General features: G+C 45.5%; 2 protein-coding genes and 1 long non-coding RNA gene across 6 annotated transcripts in view; 2 read left to right on the plus strand and 1 right to left on the minus strand.

Moving 5' to 3' along the window:
- Nucleotides 1-919: 919 nt before the first annotated feature.
- Nucleotides 920-3,736, minus strand: LOC119539701. Its single transcript, XR_005217920.1, has 3 exons — nt 3,619-3,736; nt 3,301-3,487; nt 920-2,311 (listed from the first exon to the last, which is right to left on the minus strand). It is a non-coding gene; the product is annotated as an uncharacterized LOC119539701 (long non-coding RNA).
- On the plus strand, nt 3,673-15,428 carry TREM1 (triggering receptor expressed on myeloid cells 1). Of its 2 annotated transcripts, none has more exons than XM_037843407.1 (4): nt 3,673-3,985; nt 6,990-7,346; nt 8,364-8,559; nt 15,308-15,428. In XM_037843407.1, the coding sequence occupies exons 1-4, from the start codon at nt 3,841-3,843 to the stop codon at nt 15,372-15,374; spliced, it is 765 nt and encodes a 254-aa protein (XP_037699335.1). In that variant the 5' UTR covers nt 3,673-3,840; the 3' UTR covers nt 15,375-15,428. The 2 variants fall into 2 exon arrangements, with proteins under 2 accessions (XP_037699335.1, XP_037699334.1); XM_037843406.1 differs by lacking the exon at nt 15,308-15,428 and adding an exon at nt 11,378-11,783 and having other exon boundaries at nt 3,681-3,985.
- LOC119539699 (triggering receptor expressed on myeloid cells 3-like) overlaps nt 15,360-22,929 on the plus strand; it is a 32,333-nt gene continuing 24,763 nt past the window's right edge. The window contains exons 1-4 of one of the 3 annotated variants that reach the window (XM_037843411.1): nt 15,360-15,491; nt 16,775-16,923; nt 17,014-17,128; nt 22,677-22,796. In XM_037843411.1, coding sequence (XP_037699339.1) covers nt 15,431-15,491; nt 16,775-16,923; nt 17,014-17,128; nt 22,677-22,796 — 445 coding nt within the window. In that variant the 5' untranslated portion in view covers nt 15,360-15,430. Of the gene's footprint in view, nt 15,492-16,774; nt 17,129-22,676; nt 22,797-22,929 lie in introns of all 3 variants that reach the window. The other 2 variants (XM_037843410.1, XM_037843408.1) reach the window with 2 other exon arrangements.

Consider the following 22,929-nt stretch of genomic DNA (forward strand, 5'->3'; position numbering starts at 1 on the left):
TGGGACCCTCTCCTTTGAGTCAGAAAAGAAGATGTACTCAATCTCCTTGTTGCAAAATGTCGTACATACATTCTAGGTAGGTTAGAATGGGTGCACAATTAACCAATCAAGTTTAAGGAAGAAACTGCTAACTTACCCCCTAGTGAAGACTGGGATCTATTGACTTGGGATCTACTGAAGAAGAAGAAAGAAGAAGAAGAAGAAGAAGAGGAAGAAGAGGAAGAAGAGGAAGAAGAAGAGGAAGAAGAAGAAGAAAAACAGATTAAAATTTGTACAGGCTTTCAAAATAGTACTGAAGATAATATTTGACAAATAAAGAAATACAAAAAGCTTAACGGGATCCTAAAAATAAATCCTCATGGTGCTAAAGGAGCCCACCAAAGTAGCGAGCCTGGAAATAGAATTTTTGACTCACCCAGTGAACCCTGAAGACATCATGTTTAGTGAAATAAGCAAGGTATAAAAAGGCAAATATTGTATGATCTTGCTTATATGAAATACCTAGAATAAGCAAATTCATAGAGACAGATAGTAGATTCCAGGTTACCAGGGCCTTGGGGATGAAGAGAATGGGAAGTTACTGCTTAATGGGTACAGAGCTTCTGTGTGAGGTGATGTGTAAGTTTGGGTAATGCGCATTGGTGATGGTAGCACAATATTGTGAACTTAATACCACTGAATTGTATACTTGAAAGTGGTAAAAACGAGAAATTTTGAGTTGTATATATATTACTACAATAAAAATTTTTTTTAAAAAATTAAAAGAAACCAGCGGTCACAAACCTCAGGCTATTTAATGAGAAACCTTAAGAGAAAATAGAGAAGCAGTTTGAGAATTTAAAATCTGGACTGGTCATTGAACTCTTCAGAAAAATAAGGGACAGTGGATTAGAGAATATTTGTATTTTGCTTACCCAAAGTACACAAAGACACCATACAGGTGGAGAAAGATTTTATTCAAATTTAAGTGCATGCATGTGCTTCTTTCTAGGCTGGATAGTGGAAAGGAGCAATCAGCTTCCTGTGCTATTCAAATCTAATTAGAAGTCCTTTGTGGGCCATTTAATTCCAAGTTCCCTCTTAATCTTCCAGAAATTTGGCCCTCAACGCGAAATATGTGACAACATAAAAAATTGGTAAATGCATTATTCATTTAAATGTGTAATATGTATGCTGTAAGAAATGGAAATCATTCACTTAAATGAACTGTCTTAATCTGACTCATCACTACAAAAAGCATGTAGGTTCCTCTTTATCGGAAAATTTCAAAACGGCTTCGTCCACTTCCCTTTCTTGCTGACCAAATGACTACGACAAACAGTGACTCCAGCAGGTTTCAGTACAAACACAGTCTGAAGCCTGGTTTCCGACAGTATGCATAGAACAAAGATTAGAAGGAACTTTTTGGTAAAATCTTAACTACAGTGATCTTTTCAGGGTTTAGTAATATGATTTAAATTTCTATTTTTTCTATATTTTATAAATCTGCAACATTGAACTATTTTAATTTAAAAAGTTAAAGGTAATCTTAGAAGATTAAAAAAAAACCTCTTATTTGCAGATACGATAGTACCTTTTAGTTGTCTTCAAACTTGAACAGCAGTCAGTTTGGGGATAAAATTCTAGAGTCTAACTTTGTTCCCCCAAAGCTCTTTATACATCGTTCTGCTGTCTTTGGCATTTGTTATTGCAAAGAAGAAATCTCAGTCCTGTTTATTTAAAATCTTTTGAAGGAACCAAGTCTGTTTGTTTGTTTGCCAGCAGGAATCATTTTATTTAAAAATTAAAAATTTTGCCTGGAAAATTCTTATTCTTGATACAATGTCATGATTTTTTCCCCCTTGATCATGTTGAATCTTCTCAACCTCCAATTATGGTTTTCTTTGCAGATCTGTAAAGTTTTTTTTTTGACAAAATTTTTATGGTTTATGATTCAGTTTCATTTTATTCTTCAAGAATGCCTTTGACTTGTAGATTATTTGTAGGTTGGATTTCCATGACTTGTCCTTCTACATTCCAAGTTGTTCAAAACGTCCTTATTCATTTCACATCTGGGAGTATTTCCATTATTGATTTGATTTTTGCATTGTCAAATTTGCCTTTTATTGCTTCTAGTGTGGAAGCCACTGGGTTTTTCTTCTTTCAGTGCTGTCTTGTCCTATACACCCTGTTTTCTTTTTTATCTAAGTCTGCTCCTGCCTAAGGGTGACACTGTCCCCTCAGGTCATTTCTGAGGGTAACTACACCTCGGTGAGCTCCCCAGGCAATGCCTGTGATGGAAGGTTGAGGGAAGTGTAGCCTGTGGGTCATCCTGGGGAGGAAGAGGAGATGGGCTTCAGGTGACAGGGTGCAGAGATAACTTCATTCAGTTTACACTAAAACCCTGAAATGAGGTTTCATTATCCCACCCTGCCCCTCTGTGCCTTGGACACTCTACACTGAGCAGGATGGGAAGGGAGAGGGATTTACAGCAGAGCAAAGAGGCCTCATTCTCCCGATAATATTAGCACCTAACTTTTTTTTCATTATGAAAAATGAATCAATCTTTTTTCTAGCAGCAATAGGACAACAGCATTGGAAATTTAAGAAGTGATACAATTTGCAAAGCAATAAAAATGGTCAAATATCTAGGAATAATTAAAAAGAAGTTTTGTAAGGTCTTCATACTGAAAACTCCAAAATATTATTGAAAGAAATTAATGAAGACTGAAATAAATGGAGTGATATACTACATTTATGGTTTGGAAGACTCACTATTGTAAAGGGGTCAGTTTTCCCCAAATTTATCTCTATATTAGCAACAATGATCAAAATATCAGCAGACTTTCTTTCTACCAAAGTTGATAAACAGATGATAAAATCATGAATTTGCAAAATGCCAAGAAAAGGCATGGTAATCTTAAAACAGAAGAACAAAACTAGGAGAATTATAGTGCCAGAAATCAAATTCTAATATAAATCTATAGTAACTAAAACAGAGTGATTCTGGTATAATAATGGAACAAAATATAGATTCCAGCAGCACAGAAAAACATATGATACCCTAATTTATGACAACAGTGACACTTCTATGAAGTTGGAAAGCAATTGTCTTTTCAATATATGTCAACTGGATATTTATATATGGAAGAGAAAGTATTTTCAACCCTCCCTCACACTGTATTCAAAAATGAAATCCAGACGGATTGTAGATCTAATGGAAAAGAAAAATAATAATAGTTTTAGAAGGTGTTTTAGTTTGCTAAGCTGCTCAAGCAGATACCATGAAATGCGTTGTCTTTTAACTATGGGTAAACTTACAGTTCTGAGGCTGTGAAAATGTCCAAATCAAGGCATCATCAAAACAATGCCTTCTTCCTGAATACCAGCTGCCAGCTCCTCTGTCACATGGCGAGCACATGGCGGCATCTGCTGGTCTTCCCTTCTCTTCTGGGTTTCATCGCTTTCAGCATCTTGCTTCCTTGGCTTTCTCTCTTCTGTATTCATCCTGTTTATAAAGGACTCCATTAAGAAGATGAAGAGCCACCTTGGGCCATGCCTTAACTGAACTAACTTAATCAAAAGGTCCTACTTACAATAAGCACCTTCCTTCTCTTTACACAAAAGTATTATTCTCACCAAGATTCATGAGATTGATGACCTAAGTATCATTATTCCCAGAGAAGAGGAAACTGGAGTTCAGAGAAACTTAATTGAGACTGAAGCTCTTATCTCTGGATTCCTGCATTCTTGGTCATTGCTGGCTGTAGCCAGAGCAACCAGTACTGAAAACAGAGTATCACCTCCTGGGTGCTCCCTGGCATCAGGCCAGGAAGTCTCAGCCCTCTGGATCTTGCGGTAATGGCGTCATGGCCTGTTAGGCAACTTTCCGGAGCCTCTGGGTTAGAGTGTCTCCAAGGAGCCCACGGCAGCAGTTGGAGTTGGTGCACATGCAGGATGAGAAAAGCCAGACTCTGGGCACTGCTCTGGATACTCTCCGTCTCAGGTAAGGCAAGAAGAGGTGTGAGCAGGTGAAGTCTCTGGTCCAGGACTTAAGGGGAGCCCCCCATTAGAAGGATTTCCCATTTCTTTTGAAGCTCCAGGGGACATGGCTACCCAAGATGGAGCCAACAAGTAGTTATACCAGTTTGGGCTTCTCTACCCAAATTTAGCAGGGTCAGGAGAACATAGAGGGCCTGAGAACAGAAATAAAAGAAGGGGCAAGTTAGGGAAACAGGACTTCTGTAATTTTGATGTTGTCAGAGACACACAAAGCCCCAGCTGGGAAAATGATAGAGTAAATCTAAACTTGGCATGATTTAAAATGATTATATTTAACATTGAAATGTTTATATTCCATCATGGTGTTTTGATATTGACACTCTATTAGACCCGAAAGACATAATTCAGTCAACAAACATTTCCCAGGGGCCTCTATAGGCCAGGAAATATGGTACTGCTGAAGACACAGAAGTGAACAAAATAGGCCTGGTCTCCATGTTCATGGAGCTTATAATCCCAGTTCTCCATTGCATTCAGGGGTGTAAGGCACTACCTCTCAGGCTCTGTGGAGCTGGCCCTTTCCCTTGCCTTTATTTTGCTCCCTCTTATAATCATCTCTGTTTACACCTTCACTAAAAATGGAAGCATTCAGGGCTTTAGTCCCTCCTCCCAATCCTTGTGAATAACTTGGGAAAAATAAAAGGAGAGAGAAAATGTCAACTATAAGTTAAAAGCAATGCTTGCCTTGGAAAGACACGGGAGACAGGGGTTATTCTCTCCGGAACCCACTACTTTGAGCAAGGTCATGAATAACTGGCTCTCAGAGTCTGCACAAAAATGTAGCTTTGGGTCTCCTTGGAGCTGGAGTGATAACCCTGGTGGGCAGATGGGAGTTAGGCTCTCATGGACCAGTGCATTTCCTTGTGTATTATTTGTGTTCTTCCGAAGGAGAACTGGGAGAAGATGGAGGGTTGAAGATTGTGTACTGTGTGAGAGAAAACTAGTGGTATACATTTCATTGTGTCCTGTTCGGCTAGGTTAGGAATTGACTTAAAACTCCTGCAAGCTACTGTATCCTGCATCCCAGATCAGAGTTGGATAATTGAGCTAAGAGATTTAGACATGATTCTGGAGTTGGACCACTCAGGCTTGAATCCTGCTGCCATCACTTTCTACAATGAACCTTGGGCAAGTCACTTAACTTCTCTATGACTGAGTTTTCTTCTCTGTGAAGTGACAATAACAACAATGTCAGCTTTAGAGAGTTATGAGGATTAAATGAGATAGCATTTTAAGGCCTTAGCACACAGTGCACAATAAACAGTATTTGTTATTATTTTTTATTAATATATCATAGGGAATGGTGCACAGATGGCCCTTCAGCCTTATTGTCTCCTTTCAAAAGAGACAGGCAAGTTTGCAAACAAATTGAGTCTTCAGTAACTCCAACCTCCCCTCTTCCTCGCAGGAGGAGCTGGAAAATGATGGAGAATTATTAGTAATGTTAATTTAAGAGGTCAGGGCTTTGATGGTGAGCACTTACAGAGCCCAGCCCAGCATCTGGCACAGTGTAGGCTCTAGGCACAGCTTGATTGATGAATGAATGAGCAAGTGAACCACAGTTGGTTGAAAGATAACACCCAGCCTCTGCTCACCCTTCTCTTGGAGGGGCATTCCTGACCAGAACTCATGGGAATCATCCAGGAAGCCCCATGTTCAAGGCTTCCCTAGAAACTGAAATCTGGTCTCAGGAGAAGTAGGTTGCAAGTCTGGTTTCACCTTAAAAATCTTCAGAAGTCTGTGAGGTAGTTCTCTCCACAGTGAGGTTGAGGGGCTGGGCATGCAGGTGGGCTATGCCACCAAAGAGGCATCCCTAGAGCTACTACCCAAGGATTAAAATGTGTGTGTGCAGTAGTCGTGTAAATAGTAGTGGTGGTTGGAAGTAGTGGAAGCCTGACCCCACAGTTTTACCTGGCACTGCTGTCCAGCCTTTTATTGGGTGTCCCATGGAGGGAGGTACCCAGCCTGTGGTCGTATACAAGTTTAGTTTTAGAGCCAGTTGGGTCCTCTGAATACCCAGACCTGGATCTTTCTTCCACTCTACTTGACTCCCCTATCAGCAAGGTGCCCTTGGACCAGACTAGAAGATCATTCCCAATTCTAGGTGATTGTTATCCCAGTTCAATCTCCAAGAGTCTGATTGAAGCTAATATTGTCTCTATAACTCAGGGTTTCTTGACCTTAGCACTATACATTTGGGTGGGATAATTCTTTGTTCTCAGGTCCTATCCTGTGCATTGTAGGATGTTTAGTAGCATCTCTGGTCTCTACCCACTAGATGCCAGTAGCACTTCTCCCTGAGTTATGATAACCAAAATGTCTCCAGACATTGCCCAATGTCCCCAGGGGGACAAAAATTGCTTCCAGTTGAGAACCACTGCAATCACTCCCTTACATGCTATAATACTCAAAACTTGGAGGGAACCAAAGCAAAAAACCATTCCCTCAAGATGGCATCCTCACTGTTTTTCAAGAGCTCTTCAACTGATCTCTTTCCCGTGACTTGAAGTTTCTGAAGCTGTTGTGGGTATCACTCTCTGCTAGTATGAAGTCTTCACATCCTTTCTTCACCCTGTACAAATCTCTCAATACTCTTTCCCTCCCATCATTCTCCAGTCACTCATGGTCTAAGCACACCTATCCTGTGTTCTGTCTCCCAGTCAGGCAATCTTTTTTTCCTCTCAAAATGATCATTTATAAAATTTTGATTTGCTTGGACCATGTACAGTCTAGCTCTTGTAGTTAAACAAACTAACAAAAACTACTCAGAGTGGAAAGAACTGGGTTCTAGTTGTGGCTTACAGGAAAAGGACCTCATCAGAAAATGGGTGGTTGGACAAGAAAAATGGGTGGTTGCTCTTTTTATTTTTATTTATTTATTTATTTGTTTATTTTAAAGAGAAGAAAGTCATTCCTCACAGAGCCTTACTCTTATTTCCTGCTCACAGAACTCCAAGCTGCAATTCAAGCAAATGAAGTAGAGTATGTCCTAACGGAGGGACAGACACTGAACGTAAGTTGTCCCTTCAGCAGACAGATATACTTATACAGCCAGAAGGCTTGGCAGAGGCTGCAGAATGGGGCAGAGCCCCAGACGCTTGTAGTCACAGAGAATACCTCAGGAGACACCAGTCGAGTCCAGAGAGGGAGGTACATGTTAGAAGACATCCCTGAGGATTCCATCCTGTATGTCCGAATGGCCAACCTTCAAGTAGAGGACTCGGGACTGTATAGGTGTGTGATCTATCAACCTTCCAGGGACCCCATCCTCCTGTTCCACCCTGTCCGCCTGGTGGTGACCAAGGGTGAGTGATCTGTGGTTGGGCAGAGAGGGTGGGGAGAGCCAGGCTGAGTGAGAATTTGCAATAAATTAATAAAAGATAGCTTGCAAAGCAATTAACCACAGGTACAGGTGAATGCAAGGTTGAATGGATGGTATAAGGTAGGGTAGTCAGGGAACGATTCTTGGAGAAGGTAGGGACATATGGATGGGTGAAGAAAGCAGGCAAGTACATTTGCAATGACATTAGCCTGAAAATTCCTCTCTTTTCTCCTTCCTTCCTTCCTTCCTTCCTTCTTCCCTTCCTCCTTTTGTTCCTTCCTTTCTCTGACTCAGACCAACCCATGCTATTTCCTTGGTCCTAGCAAAAGAAAACTCTGCTTCCTGAAATGGTCATCTTCATTTTCTTACTTGCTCCATTTACCCTATCGTCTATCCATCTATCCATCCATTCATCCATTCATCTGTTATCTCCCTATCTGCCTCCCAAAAATCCACCCATGTACTCAACCACTAATTCATCCATCCATCTATCCACATATCCATCCTTCCATTCATCTATCCATCACATTGTTTGAGGATCTACTAGATACCAGACACTTGCTCGTGCTTGAGTTACAATGATGATCAAGACAATGCTCCTGTCTTGAAGTTTAGTCTAGTGGGTTGGGGGTATGAGGTCCATTCTTTTAAACAGAAATGTCCTTGCTGGTGTTACAGTCACATTTGCATTACAAATAGAATACAGTTCAGCTGCTTCCTCTCCCAAAGATACATGGAATGAAACTTCTAGTTGGAAGAGAAAGAGCTGTTCTTCTTGAGGCCGGGAAGGGGATGGTGTTGATGTGCCAGAGGTGCCCAGGAAGGTTTCCTGAGGATGGAAAGATTGGAGCTGAGTCATCAAGGTCGCTCTTGGGGGTTGGACACAGCATTCTCCACCCCACTGACCATGTGTGGGTACTTCTGCCATCCCTACCTCTACCCTGCTTGCCTCTGCTTGGCCTGAGGGTTGATGTTTCCCCTATAATGTGCCTTCTTGCAGATCCTTCAGGTACCCCTGCTTCAGGCAAGAATCCTACCCAGAATTTGGCTCAGGTTACCACCGTTCGTCGTCCCACCACGAAAGCCCAGCGCACCATGCCCAGGACTGTGGCGCAACCCCCGCTCAAATCGACTGCCTTCCACGTCTCCACTCCTGGCCCCACAGCCAACCTCACAAATGTGCGGGGCATCAGCAGGTAGGGTTTCCAGGACCCTGGGATCCTGGATGGAACACAGAGCCCTTTGTTTCCTAGTCCTGAGCCCTTTGTTTCCTGTGCTGAGAGGAAGGTGGAGTGAGGGAGCGGTTAGGGTGGCGGGCAGAAGCAGATGTGAGTCCACCTCTGTCCGGGGCTGGTGATGGAGGGAGGAGGAGGCTCACGGACAGGCCACCACTCTCCCCAGCTCACTGTCCTTCTTTCCTTGCATACCAGAGTAGTAGGGGGAGGGAGAGGGAATCTTTGCTTGGTGTCAGTGGACCTCAGCCAACCCCAGGAACCTAATGGCATAGTGGAAAGAGCACCCTGAGACCCTGAGTGACGGACCTTAGATTCTAGTGCCAGACAGACCAGCTGGCTATGTGACTTTGGGCAAGTCAGGGACCCTCTCTAATCGATACAGTTAGAAAACCAGAGCTGGAAGAGAGAGTCTAGCCCAACAGCTGTCAGCAGTACTACCTGCTGACAGGTAGTAATAGAGCTTCCCCAGGGTATTTGCTGTTTTGAGTTGTTTTGTCTAGAATACATATATATGGGCCCTACTGCAGAATGATCGAATAAAAAATTTCTGGGGGTGAGGCCTGGCCTTCAGTATTTTAAAAAAGATCTCCAGGACATTGTAATGTGCAGACAGAGTGAGTAAGAACCACTAAATTAGCATGTACACACCCCTTTATAGATTAGCATTGTGTTAATTTATCTTAAAGTATGTTTATCATTAAATATTGAATTAACAGAGAAAAAAATTTCTTCCATATTCTTCTCTCATTCCCCCAATTTTCTATATCCCCACCAATATAATATATCATTTCTTCCTCCATATTCTCTTCTAGTCTTTATTCATGTTTATACATATTTTAACATAGGTGTAATTATAATTAAAAAGTCTTTCCTGCTAAAACTATTCTTTGATGTTGCTACCTAGTCTTCATAATTATAATTTTAATAAATGCGTACTTTTCTGTCCATTGGAAAAGCCATAATTTAAGCAATTATTTGCCTGCTTTTAGACATTGAAATTGTACTCAGTTTTTAGTTTCATTTTTCCATTTATAGGATTAATGACTGAGATGAGCATATTCCTTCAGATGTCTTTTTCTTCGTTTAAATGGTTTATTCAAATTAAATCCCCAGGAATGTAAGGGAATTTGAATGTTTATATCCTTCTGTACACATATTGCCAAATGATCTTCCAAAAGACTGGAAAACAATTTGCAGTGTGATCTGTAATGCATAATGAAGCAGTGTTGCTGCAGGCCTGCCTACATGGCTTTAGCATTTTAAAAATATTCCTGCTACAACAGAGGTGAAGGGGTACCTGTTTTACTTTCTCTTTTGCCGTGGACTGTGAGGCCTATGCAGGTGGCAGGAGTGCCCTTTCCCCTTGCTGTTATTTCACTCCCCCTAGACTAAGTTCCTTGTACTTAGTATGTGCTCACTAAATACTTATGGAAAAAAAAAATGAATGATCTAGTGAAAGTGAACATTTTTCTCCTTTTACTACTTTTATTTTCCAATATGAAAATTGAGGGTACATACTTTTTGTCCACATTCCTAATAGAGCCCTTGTAAACTCTTTACCTACTAACTTCATGTGAACTACTTTATCAGTCAGAGGCCAGGCAGGAAAACATTAGCCACTCTAGCTGTGTGAAGAAGGGGAATGTAACACAGGACATCGTGTGCTCAGGTGATGGGAGGGCTGAGAAGCCACCTGGGGTGGTGAGTCACCCTGTCTCGGGTGGGTTCCCCGGAAACAGGCCCTGAGAAGAAATTCTTGTGCAAATGTTTTAGGAGGTGTTCCCAGTCAACACTGGTAGCGGAGTGGGATCAGGAAGGGAAGGGAGCCAAGCAAGGGCACCACGTCCAGCCAAGTCCCATGGGGGTGGCTGGCTCAGTCCTGTAGGGCGGCTCTGGCCACCCAGTGGGTCATCCCCAACAGGGGCGAGGGAGCTGGGGTACTTGACTCCCTCAGTCTCAGTCCTTGGTTTTGTGTAGGCAAATGCATCTTTTTAGACATTATTGTTCTGCTTTATTACTTAATTGTGCTTGCTTCTATTTTCTGGTGGCTTTTCTATGATTTTTAAAAAATTTTATTTAAAATTTTAGTTTTGCTATATAGTATAAATTTCAGAAAAGAATTTTTCTTCACATTGCTATCCAGATAGCACAAGACTACCTGCTAAATAAACTTGCCTTCCTCAATTGCACCGCCTATTTCGTTAGATGTTAAATTCTTGCATAATATTAGATCTATTGCTGGGCTTTGCATTTCATTTGGTAGGCTTTTCTCTTTTTGCACCTGTCTTGTAAATATTTAGGTTACCTTTGTTATAATCTGTTTCTGTCTCTGCTGAGTCTAGATGTGCCTCATTTGCCCACTCAGTCGCTCTACTTTCTCATTCTATTGTCTTTTACACAGTACTTTAAAAATCATTTTGCTAAAAGCTATAAACCTTCCTGATGAGGTTGTGACTAGGATTGGGCTCTTCTCCATTCATGGATGAGGAGCCGGAGGCCAGAGAGGTGGGTGAGTATCCTGGGAAGCTGGTCTCAATGCTGAGAACAGAAACCAGCTTTCCTGGCTCCACATCCCACACTCTTTCTAGCCTGGCCCTTTCTCACGGTGCGTCTCCTGGAATGGGGCACCTGTCCTCTCAGAGCCAGTCAGAATGGGGACGGGTGATCGAAGGACCTAAGCAGGCGAGATAAGGGGCGCGGAGGAGTTTTGTAGAGGAAACATGCAAGCGATCGGATGCATCAATGCCAGCAGCGGCATTAACTTGCCTCTCTCCCCCAGGCTCCCAGGGCTCGCTGTCCTGCTGTGTGGATGTGGACTCCTGAGTAAGAGCCTCGTCTTCACTGTCCTGTTTGTTGTCACCCAGAGGTCACCTGGACCCTAGGCCCACGAACCCACAAGCATGACCTCTGACCTCCATCCACCTTATCTGGCAGTTGTGCGGGGAAATGAGTGGGGAAGGGGGAGGGGGAAGGGTGGACAAGGACATACCTGGAACCCGTCCCCATAGATAATTTCCAAGGTCCAGGAGCCCACCTTCCTGGTCCTGCTTCCTCCCCTCATTTCACAGTAGCCTCGGATGTGTGCTTTGCACCCTGAAAAGAAAAGATACAGCCCTAGATGTGCCCAGGCTCTTCATTTCACCAGTGGCCTGGGGTTTACCTTAAATAAAGACAGAGTCAATGCCTTTCAGTGTCGCCATCTTGGGGGTGTGAGGTGCAGAGGGCACAGCTGATAGTTCTGCATCTGGGCCTGGCCTGGGCTCATCAGAGCTTGCTCTGACCTGGACAGGGTGCCCACTACAGAAACACCCTACCCTCCTGGCCCCTGGAGCCTCCCTTTCCTCTAGAAATTGGGCACCTGGCTCTCTCCCTTCATCTGTGGCCTTTTTGGAGTGGATCGCCCAGAAAGGGGTGCTGAAAACCATGGATCAAGGAGACAAGACACCACAATGAGAAGTGCCTATTTGGGAAAGAGAACCCAAATATGGTTTCTAATCTGAAAGTCGTGTTCTGGGGAAATACCAGGGGGATGAGGTTGGAGTTATAGGATAGGGTCGATAAACTATCAGATGTGCTGGGGTCTCTTTTATCACTGGATGTTCAAAACAACCCCCTGAAATCAGGGAAGTGTGTGATGAGGTAAAAAAATCACTGCTAACTGGCCAAGAAGTAAAATGAAAGAGTTCCCTTTCTGAAGGGAAAGCACCTTAGAGAATAGAATAACCAGGAATTCAGCCTATATCTAAATACATCTTTTCCTGGTATCCCACAAGGGGCAGTGATGGTGGGGTGACAAGAGCTAACCATTTGGGCTTCTGAGGCTGTCCCTAGACCCTACCTCTAACCATGAGCCGGCAGTCCAGGCCCACCTGGGTCTTGCAAACTCCAACAGATTTTTTCCTATCCACAGACCTCTTTTGGCTGTAAAGAGGAAGGGGCCTCATGGATGGGAAAAGGATGGTGGGTCCTTCCATTCCAATTCAGCAATAGCCAAGGACAATTTACCCTAAATTTCCCAAGATGAAACACACCTTACCATGCACAATCCATCTCATGCTACAAAAACATCTTCCTCCAATGAGCACAACTTTCCCCTCCTCCTTGTGAGAACTGCTCTTCTGCACTCTCTCAGGTGGACAGCACTGACCTCAGAGACAGCATTCCTGATCCTGCATTTGTGAGCCCAGTGGAAAATGTCTGCTGGGGATTCATTCCATCCTGGTGCTCTGGGGAGAGTCCTCTGAGAAGCACTCAATCCCGAAGCTACTCATCTCAGCCCGTCTATTTTCCTGTCTAAAAGAACTTAGCCCCTCAGGGGCATAGACTGCACAGCATTCAGCATTTGCATTCTGAGGTTGTTGCACTGGGACTTGCATTCTAGCAGTTTCCAGTTTGTGAAGTTGGCAAATAAGGCCAGGGCAAGCGAGGCAGCATAAATGCTGTCTAGAAGAGGCTTCAGGGCTGCATGAAACCACCAGTATCAGAATCTCCTGGAGCAATGGTTTAGAACCCAGATTCTTAGGGGCCCCTTCAGACCTACTGAATCACAGCACACAGTTCTCTCTTAATGGTTCTCAAGCTTGTTTGGGAGGCCTTGTTTCAAGGAGTCATCATGCTTCTTACCAAACACCTTGACACATTCCTACATTAATCCTGAAATAGTCATCTGCATGATTTGATGTGCTTGTGTGCTTAATTTAATTACAGATTAAATGATATTTAAGTCCAATATATTAAACTTGCTTGAGAAATTATATATGCTAAATTCAAAGTGCAATGGTTGTGCTGGATACTTTCCCAATTGCACCTGCAAGCCCCCTCCATCCTTTTCTACCCTGCTCTGTGCCTGGGAACCTGACTGATATGGGCTGTATCGACAGACCCCCTTGCCCACCAGATTCTGGTTGGGTTCAACCAATGGGTGCCACTGAAAGGAGAGCAGAGAGTGAGAAGAGAGTGAGGCCAGGAATATTCTCCTCCAGGCTCCCTCCTGGTGGCACTGCCTGGATGGCTGTATTCCTCTATTGAAGGCCATCCTCACGCTCCTTGCTAAACAGCTACTATCTCCAAGTTCTGGCAACTGTTCCATCCTCTTGTCCCTTCAGGCCTAGAGGTGGTAATGGCTCACCACTGCTCCCAGCCTCAGGGTAGAGCATACCTAGTTGGATTCCCCAAACCTTGCCCACACCTTCACTCATGTCCTCATTTGCCCAGTTTCAGTGAGTCACCTGTTTCCTGCTAGGACCTTGTCAGATACAACAGTGCTGTGGTTAATCACACTGGCCTTGGGGTCAAACAAAACCTGGGTTTAAATCCCAGCTCTGCAATGCCCTTGCAGAATGTCTGATGTTGAGTGACCTCAACATTGAGTGGCCTCAATATTTCTTATTGCCTTATTGGCATAATCATGCAGACTAACACCAGTCATGTTGCTTGATGCAAACAAAATCCAACTCTGGCTAGGAAAGGAATTTTTGGAAGGATAGCAGTAGTTCACAAAGTTTATGAGAGACAGCAACGAAGAGACAATGGGCATCAGGGGCTACAGCTAAGGTTATATCCATGGGGCAGTCTGATGATGCTGCCACTGATGCCACTGCTCCTGGACACTTGAAGCCTCCTGTCACTCACTGTGCTGGACTCAAAATGTTTCCATTGCCTCTGTGTGTGTCATCTCCAACAGGCTCTACATCTTGCATCATACCCTTAATTTTCAGGATCCTGGGTAGAATTGCACTTGGCTAAACCTAGGTCAAATCATATGCCTCTACCACAGCTTCCAGGGAGAATGAGAAAAAGGAATATTTTCTCCATTCTTAATAGAAAGGGAAGTAGAGAGCTGCATTCCAGTAAGACCCACACAATGGGGAATCTCCCCAAAACAGAGAAGGCAACTGGTGCTGGAGAGTCTTAAGGATGACAAACATCCATTCCACAACCTCCCAGAGTTGATAGGATTAAATGAGGTAACCCAAGTAAAGCACCCAGCACACAAGAGGATGTCAGTCTGTGGCAGTTACTGCTAGGACTGTTCTACTTGCGATAGTCTCCAAGCCTGCGCCTGGACTGGGTAGCTCAGGGGAGCACACAACTCACACACAGTCAGAGTGTCTGAGAAATGCCCCAGGGCTCATCTGGCCTAATAGAGAGCTTTGTGGGCATGGTCTATTTTGACCACTTGCCTCAGAATTACATGAGCTGCTTGTTAAAATATAGATGCCTATATCCCTCCCTGGACCTGCCAAATCAGAGTCTCTGGGGATAGAGGCCAGGCATTTGTGGATTTACCAAGTTCCTCAGTGATTCAACGCAGGTCCATATTTGAGAACTATTGGTGTAGAGTAAGATTAAAGAAGGCTGGTCATCAGGAGGGCCTCAACTGGCCTTGAAGGACAGGCAGGGTGTCATTCCAGACAGGGAGAACTTCATAAGGGGACAGCGAGTGTAGTGGTCAGCGGCCAGTGATGAGACCATGCTGGTGACCTGAGGAAGTGAGTGGAGCAGAGGTGAGAGCTCAAATGGATGGGTCCTAAAAGTGAAGCCAAGGATTCTAGACTTGCCCTGGTGGAGAACAGGAAGCTACCCGGCCTTTCCCCACAAGGCTGTGGTGTAATGGAGACAGGAAGAAGATGTCACAAGGGCAGTGGGCTCTCTTTTCTTCACTTTGTGCATTTTCCTTAGCTGGTCCCTCCCATCCTGTTTCCCTCAGGGTTTCTCAATTGCAGGGTGACAGCAGAGCCTCTCACAAGATGTTCCTGTGGAGCAACATCCTGTAGCAGCTACTCTTGCCCTGGGATGGCCTGTAGGCAGTGGATCCTGGAAGGGGGATAGGATGGAGGGCACAGGGCTCCGGGAGTGGCCACGGCTGCTGTTGCTGCTGCTCTGTGTCTCAGGTAAGGAGAGGCGGGAGGAGAGGGATGTGGACAGCCAAGGGAGGAAACTGCTAAGAGGAGTCTTCTCCCATTCCTTTAGGATCGACTGGAATGAGATCAGGGTATGTGTTACAGATAAGAAAAGGAAAAGCAAGGTCATGAATGCAGACTGGGCTGGCCCATCTTGATCACATCCCAGCAGACACTGGGCAATGAAATAGAAGCTGGGGGTTTCCCCTACTACATCTTGAAGTTGAGAAAATTATGTGGAGTCAACCAAGCAAACCCCCAACCCTGAGCTGATGTCTTGGGAGATGTTAAGAAGTATAAGGCAAAGTCTCTCACTAAAGGAATATGCAGTCACAGGGGTGAGGAAAAGGGAAATAACAATAGGAGGGCCAAATGGAAACAAGAAGAGAAAAATACAGTGGAAGTCACTATAGCAAGGCAGAGAGAGGAAGCATGGAAAGAGGTTAAGGGTTCTAGAATCAGACGAACTAGGTTCAAGCCCTATCTCTGCCACTTTCTACATATATGACTTCGAGAAACTTCTCTAATCTCTATGAGCCTCAGTTTCCTCATTTGTAAATAAGGGCAATGGTACCCACCTCTGAGGATTGTCTTAAGAGTTAAACAGCAGACTGAGGTAAAGCTCGTGGCTCAGCGTCTTGCACATAGTAAGTGCTCAGTTAAAAATGTAATGGTGAATGGTGGTAGTGCTGGCAATGATGGTAATGTCACCAGGTGTATGGCATTGGTACTGAGAGCCAAGAGGAGAAGGAGGTCAGTGCCAGCTGGAACTGTTCCAGTGGACTCCCCTCTGGGACCGCATGGGATGGAAATGGGGGAAGAGGTGTGGGAAGAACATTCAATTTGGGTGACATCGGGAGCTAATACAAAGTACTGTGTATCAGAAAGCAACGGGCATGTCTGGGGAAACCACAAGTAGAATAGAAAATAGGTGGCAAAACTAATGAAATTCTTTTGTTTAGCTTAACATGAAAAATTTTTCACCCTACAAAATGTTGGAAGAACAGCCACCATAAATTTGTCTTCTGTATTGTTCAACTGCTATTAATATTTTGCCTTATTTGCTTCATATGTGTGTGCATTGCTGATATATATACAATAACAAATTACGTATATATAGCTGAACCATTTAAAAATTATTTACAGAAATCTTAAATTACTCCTAAATGCTTAATGAAGCTATTAACACTCTTGATGTGTGGTCTTGTCGGGGGGCAGGGGTGGCGAGAGTAATGACCTTTGCTCAGTGAAGCCGCTTTGTCCCCTCACTCGAGGATTCGAAGCTGTAGGTGAAAAGGAGGAGGAGGAGTGCCTGATAGAAGGAAAGAACCTGACCGTGATCTGTCCTTACAACATCATGAAATACTCCCTCAGCCGGAAGGCCTGGCAACGGGTGGGGAGCCAGGGCCCCCCAGAGACACTGGTGAGCACCGAAACGGGAAACACGGGTCTAAACCGGGCTCAGGCTGGGCGGTTCCTGTTGGAGGATTATACCACTGATGCCATCGTGAAGGTCACCATGGCAGAGCTCCAGAAGCAGGACGTGGGCCTGTACCAGTGTGTGGTTGACCTCTCCCCCCGGGAGCCCATCATCCTGCACCAGCGGATTCGGCTGATACAGTGCGATGGTGAGCAGAGGTGTGACCCCGGCCCGGGAGGGGCTTAGCTGAGGCCGGTCTCCTCAGCCACAGCCAATGGGGTGGGGTCCCACCTGCCATGAGGGACTGATTTGGAGAGGCAGTGTGGAGAAATGGGAGAAGTTCTAGACCTAAAATCAGGAGCCCCTGTAGGGTCTATAACTCCCCTCTCTTGGGTTGCGACTTTGAGAAAGTCACGGCTCCTCTTTGGGGCTTCGTTTTCTCATCTGTAAAATAAGGATGTTGGACTAGATGATCTGGAAAATCCTCTCACTCAGAGGCAGAGAGTCGGCCGGGCAGGAACCGCATAACCGAGTATCTCCTCCGTGCTAGCATTCAACTTGTTCACCTCCTTACTGTGAAACAAGGGCTCCATTTTACAAGTAAAGAAACTGAGGCTCAAAGAGCTTAAGTTACTATGTCATTCAGCAGAGAAGTGGTGAGGCTGGGATCCTCCAGAGAGCCATCTGATTTGATCATCCCTCATGAATCTGAAAAATGGGCGCAGTTTGGCTGATAGAAAGCATTCCCCTTTCTCAAGGAATTTAAAAAGTGGCAGATGAGAAATAGATATTAGAGAGCAAAATGAAAGGCCTTTCACTTACCTTCAGTTCCTCCTCGGTGGGGCCCTGCCAATTTTGCCTCTTTCATTAGAAAGCCTGTTTACTCCTGGGGGAGATGGAGCCCTAACACTCTTGCCTCAAACTTCTCAATAAACCTCCTCTCAAGCCAGTGAGTCTGGGAGGCCTCTGCTACCACAAGATACTGCTCCTTCAGTTCCTACTAACTTGAAATGTGTGGGTACCAGGAAAGGCTGAGCTGAAGTTGGGCTTTATTTATCTGTAAATAAAAGAATCAATCAAGCAAAGCCACGGTGCCGTGGGTGGGATTGCAGGGAAGTTACTGAACCCATGTGATAGAATAAAATAATTCCCCAGTGCTTTACAGACACTCAGCCATAGCTGGGAATTAACAGGCTGGTTGTAAATTATTTGCACAGTCAGTTAAGCCATTCCATAGACCTCTGCTCAAGAACCTTCTGTTAATTTAGTCTTACTTAGTAACCGTCTGCTGTGGAAGTGCTGAAACTGCTGCTCTTTACGAAGGACAGTGGGGCCATTGTGGGGTAAGGGGAGGGTTGCTGGCCTGGAGTCTTCTTTCCTCTCTGCCCCGAATGTACTTGGTGACCCTGGGCAAGTCCCTCACCCTCTCCCAGGCCTCGCAGACCCTGGTCAGTGGGGCTGTCCCCACTGTGACAGTCAGAGGCTCCAGTTCTATAGTCATTGAGTTCACAGAAATAAAGGGCCTGTTTTCACTCCTGGCAGCGCTTGCCCACTCTGGGTGGACTATCCATTCACTGCCATCTTCAGGGTCTTTAACTCAAGTCTCATTAAAGCCAGTGAGGGAAATAATTGAGCCTGGCTGAGCCCCTACAATTGAGTGAGGACTGTTCATCAAACCTACTACAGAAGAAACTGAAACATAATTCTTTTCCTCAAACCGTAAAATATCACACAGTGGGGTTCTGATCAAAGCTTTTATTCCTTCTCTCCAGTAATCGGAGATGCTGCCAAGGAAACTGAGTCCAGTATAGATTTGTCCTTCCTCCCTCCCTTCTTCCTTTTCTCGGTTAAAGCCCAGGCCCTCCCATCCTCTTCTTTGTGCCCCCTGATGTTTTCCTTGAAGTCGGTCTGCAAAGTGACCACTTGTTTGTCTCAGAAATGCCCATTTCTGTTCATCTACAATCATTTAAAGTACAGACATCATCAATCCAGATTTCTGTGGCCCTGGCAACCTCTGCCCCTTTCCGCAGACTTAAGGAGGTGGTCTGGAAATGACATCCACAGCTCCTGTACTTGTTGCTTTCTCTCTCTCTCTCCTTCTCTCTCTCTGGGTGTGTGTGCTTTTCCTGTGGAAAATGCTTGGCCATGGCCGTGGTCTCTCCCCAACTCCCTCCATGGTCTGTCCCCAGGGTGGTGATGGAGTGGGGGGCTTACTGCACTGTCTAAATGGGAAATGGGGCTCCAGGCTGAGCCTCTGCAGAAAGCCCAACTCTCCGACCCTCCGGCAGGACACCCTCCTGGCCACAGCAGCTCCAAGGTCTCATGCTTTGGTTGACTCACCTCCTTGGTGGAACAAGCCTCACCCATTGGTGCTGTCTGAGGAGGAGCCAGGATGCCCTCACTCACTGCTTGTTTTTCTACCACTTATGCCATTTTTGTGCTTGTGATATTGTGTAGTGTTTGAGATAAAAAAAACATTTCTTATTTATATTATCATTCCTAGACACTGGAAGTATATAGCCCTTCATAGGTCCTCAGTAAATGTCAAATGAATGAATAAAATAATGAGTGAATAAAAGACAAATTCCTGGGAAAGTGGGGAAGAAAGGCCACATTATAATCCATTGCCTATAAGCATGCATATTACGAGTTAACATCATAGTGTTGTTTATAACCACCTAACGGCAAGGAAAAAAGTGCAGATAAGCCTCTGGTGGGAAATAGAACCTTAAGAGACCGGTTCAGGGTCCCCAGAGAGAGGGGAACAAAGTGCAACTTCACTGGCTGCAGTGTGGTGTGCTGGTCAGCAGCAAAGATCCGGGCGCCCTGGGGCCTGTGTTGACGGCTGGTGCTACCACTTACCAGCTGGGAGGTCTTGGGAAAATTACTTAACCTCTCTGTGCCTCATCTGTAAAATGGATGTAATGGAACTTGATAGGGGCTGCTGTAAGAAATAAATTAGTTAATGTGTGCAAAGCACTTGGAACCATGCCTGGCACACAGTAAGTGCTAGTTAAGTGTCAGCTATTGTATTTTACTGGACAGGGCTCCTGCCTGAAAGAATTACTTGTCCCTTAGGGAAGACAAGACCATAATCCTCTGTAAAGCATACCTGCAGTAATTGCTGAGGTTGTATGGACAGGAAAGGACAGCAAGGGACTGTGTTTTAGTTAAGTTGAAACAAATGAATGGAGAAAGGTTCTTTTCGGGGGTGGTATCGGGCCTGCCCAGAGATAAATGAACATTCCTTCAGTATATCCTGGTTATCCTGGGCATCCTTCTGGTTTTGTTTTTTGTTTTCTTAATTTTCCAGGGGAGGGGGTGGGGGGAATGGCAGTGGCTGACCACAGGAAAAAACCTCCACAATGGGATGATAGCTGAGGGTGATGTCTATCCAACCCAGCTGTAGGAAGGGAGGCATGGACCAGGAGTTTAAGGAGAGAGAAAGGTGGGTTGTGGAGGGCAGGAGGACGGAGATTTCCTGCCTAATGGACAACCTCCATGATGGATCAGAAGCAGGAGTAGAAGGACTTTTTGTGGGTGTAGCAAACCAGCCAGCTTGGCTGTGATGGGCTGGATGGAAGCACCGAGAGCTCAAAGAGTTAGTCAGGCTCATTGGATGAGGCTCTGAAGGCTGATACCAGTGAGGTGCCAGAAAAATACACAGGCACCGGAGATGGGAGCCCTGGGCCCCAGTGCTGGCCCTGCTGCTGTCCACTCTGTGGCCTTGGGCATCCCCTGCTGCACCTGTGCCATGGGAGGTTGGTCTGGATGGTCCACCTCTGACCTTCTAGGACCCTGGTTGCCTTTCTTCCCCAGCCAGAGCGTGGTCCCACAGGCAATGAACTTGGGAGAGAGCTGCTCAGCCTGTTCAAGAAAACTTGTTCCAAACACCTTGGCGGTCACTCTTCGGTTCAGATGTGTGTCTGCCAGGTGTGCAGAGATCCTGGCAAGCTCAGGGTATGCTGTCCCAACTTCATCAAGCATTATCTGGGCACCCAGTAGGGGCCAGGCCTCAGTCAAGGCCCTTAAGAGCTTTTATCTCTTCCAGAACATGGCACTTACCAAAGAGAGCCAACCCCCAAAGCCAGTCTGGATGCAACACAATTGTGTCAGAATAAGGGTCACTGCACAGAGGCCAAAGCCAGGCAGAGGAAGACTTTGAGATTAGCCGGGGTCTTAGGCTCACACCCCCAATGTGAACTCCAGGGAGTCAGGCTGGGCCACAGGAAGGACGAACCCCTGCCCCAGGTAAGCTGAGGGCGTCTTAAACCTAGCAGGCAGAATGGCTTTCACTTCTCTTTCCAGCCAGAAGCCTACTTTGGATGTTCCTATTTTAAAACAGCGAAAGTCCTATCCAGCCCCAGAAGAAAGGACTGGGGGGTCAGGGAACTAAGAACACCTGGGTTTGTTATAGTCCTCCTGAGAAGGCCCCACACCTAGACAATGTGGCCCGTCTGTGCCCGGGATCCGAGTAATCAGCAACCGCAGCCTCCTTGGGGTGGAGGGAGGAGGCAGCGGTGGGGCCAACAGGAAGGGCTTCTCAGTGCAGCGCAAAGCACCAAAAGAGCACGGAGACGCCTGAGCTGTTGCAGGGGCTGGGGGCTGGAGATGGGTGCAGGGAACATTCCCTGGAGGGGGAGGAACTTTTCCGGAGACTTGAAGGTAGCAGAGGAGTTATGAAGGGTGGGAGAGGGGGTGGACATCCTGTGCCAGGTGGTGGAAACCCAGATGCAGTGGGTAGACTGTTTGGCTGAGTGGAGAGAGGATACGGTTAAAACAGGACAGTAAGTTCAGATTGCCGAGAATCTTGAATGCCATGCAGTCACGTGGACTTTGTGCTGTGGGCAATAGGGAGCATTTGAGGCTTCCTCTCTGCTCCTGGTGGGGAGTGAGGGGCTGTGTTCTATTTGCTAATGCTGCTAGAATGCAAAACACCAGAAATGGATTGGCTTTTATAAAGGGGGTTTATTTGGTTACACAGTTACAGTCTTAAGGCCATAAAGTGTCCAAGGTAACACATCAGCAATCGGGTACCTTCACTGGAGGATGGCAAATGGTGTCCAGAAAACCTCTCTTAGCTGGGAAGGCACGTGGCTGGTGTCCACTCCAAAGTTCTGGTTTCAAAATGGCTTTCTCCCAGGACATTCCTCTCTAGGCTGCAGTTCCTCAAAAATGTCACTCTCAGTTGCTCTTGGGGCATTTGTCCTTCCTTAGCTTCTCCAGAGGAAAAGTCTGCTTTCAACGGCTGTCTTCAAACTGTCTCTCATCTGCAGTTACTCTCTCAGCTCTTGTGCATTCTTCAAAGTGTCCCTCTTGGCTGTAGCAAGCTTGCTACTTCTGTCTGAGCTTATATAGTGCTCCAGTGAACTAATCAAGGCCCATGCTGAATGGGTGGGGCCACATCTCCATGGAAATCATCCAGAGTTATCACCCACAGTTGGGTGGATGCATTTCCATGGAAACAACCTAATCCAAACGTTCCAACTTAATCCCCACTAATATGTCTGCCCCACAAGATTACATCAAAGATAATGGCGTTTTGGGGGACATGACATATTCAAACTGGCACAGGCTCCTTGCAGATTAGCCCAGGAGCTGTGTGCAGGCGGTATGTAGAGGCAGGAAACTAGGTAAATTCCCTCGGGGTGATGTCAGATTTGAACATCATGGGAAGGTTGAGGCCCATCTTCTAAAGGTGTCAGGCCTCTCTTGGGGCTTCAGAGTGGAGCATGAAGCAGCCATCCACCCTTTAGGAATGAGGGAAGCAAAACCCCCACCGGTGCTGGTGATTGTCCTAGCATGTGGATTCATCCTGAATAAGGGCCTGGTCTTCTCAGTGCTGTTTGTCCTGGTCTGGAAAACCTGGGCCTCGGGTGAGTAGGGGCCAGTGCGAAGCTTGCAGTGGATGTGAATGAGGGGCTGGAGGCAGCTGCTGCAGACCCTGGTTTAGAGGGATTATCTCCCAGCAGTTCCCCAAGGCCTGCCCCTGCCTTATCCCCACTTCTG

The sequence above is a fragment of the Choloepus didactylus genome, chromosome 7 (genome assembly GCF_015220235.1).
Source record: "Choloepus didactylus isolate mChoDid1 chromosome 7, mChoDid1.pri, whole genome shotgun sequence".
NCBI classification, from domain to species: Eukaryota; Metazoa; Chordata; class Mammalia; order Pilosa; family Megalonychidae; genus Choloepus; species Choloepus didactylus.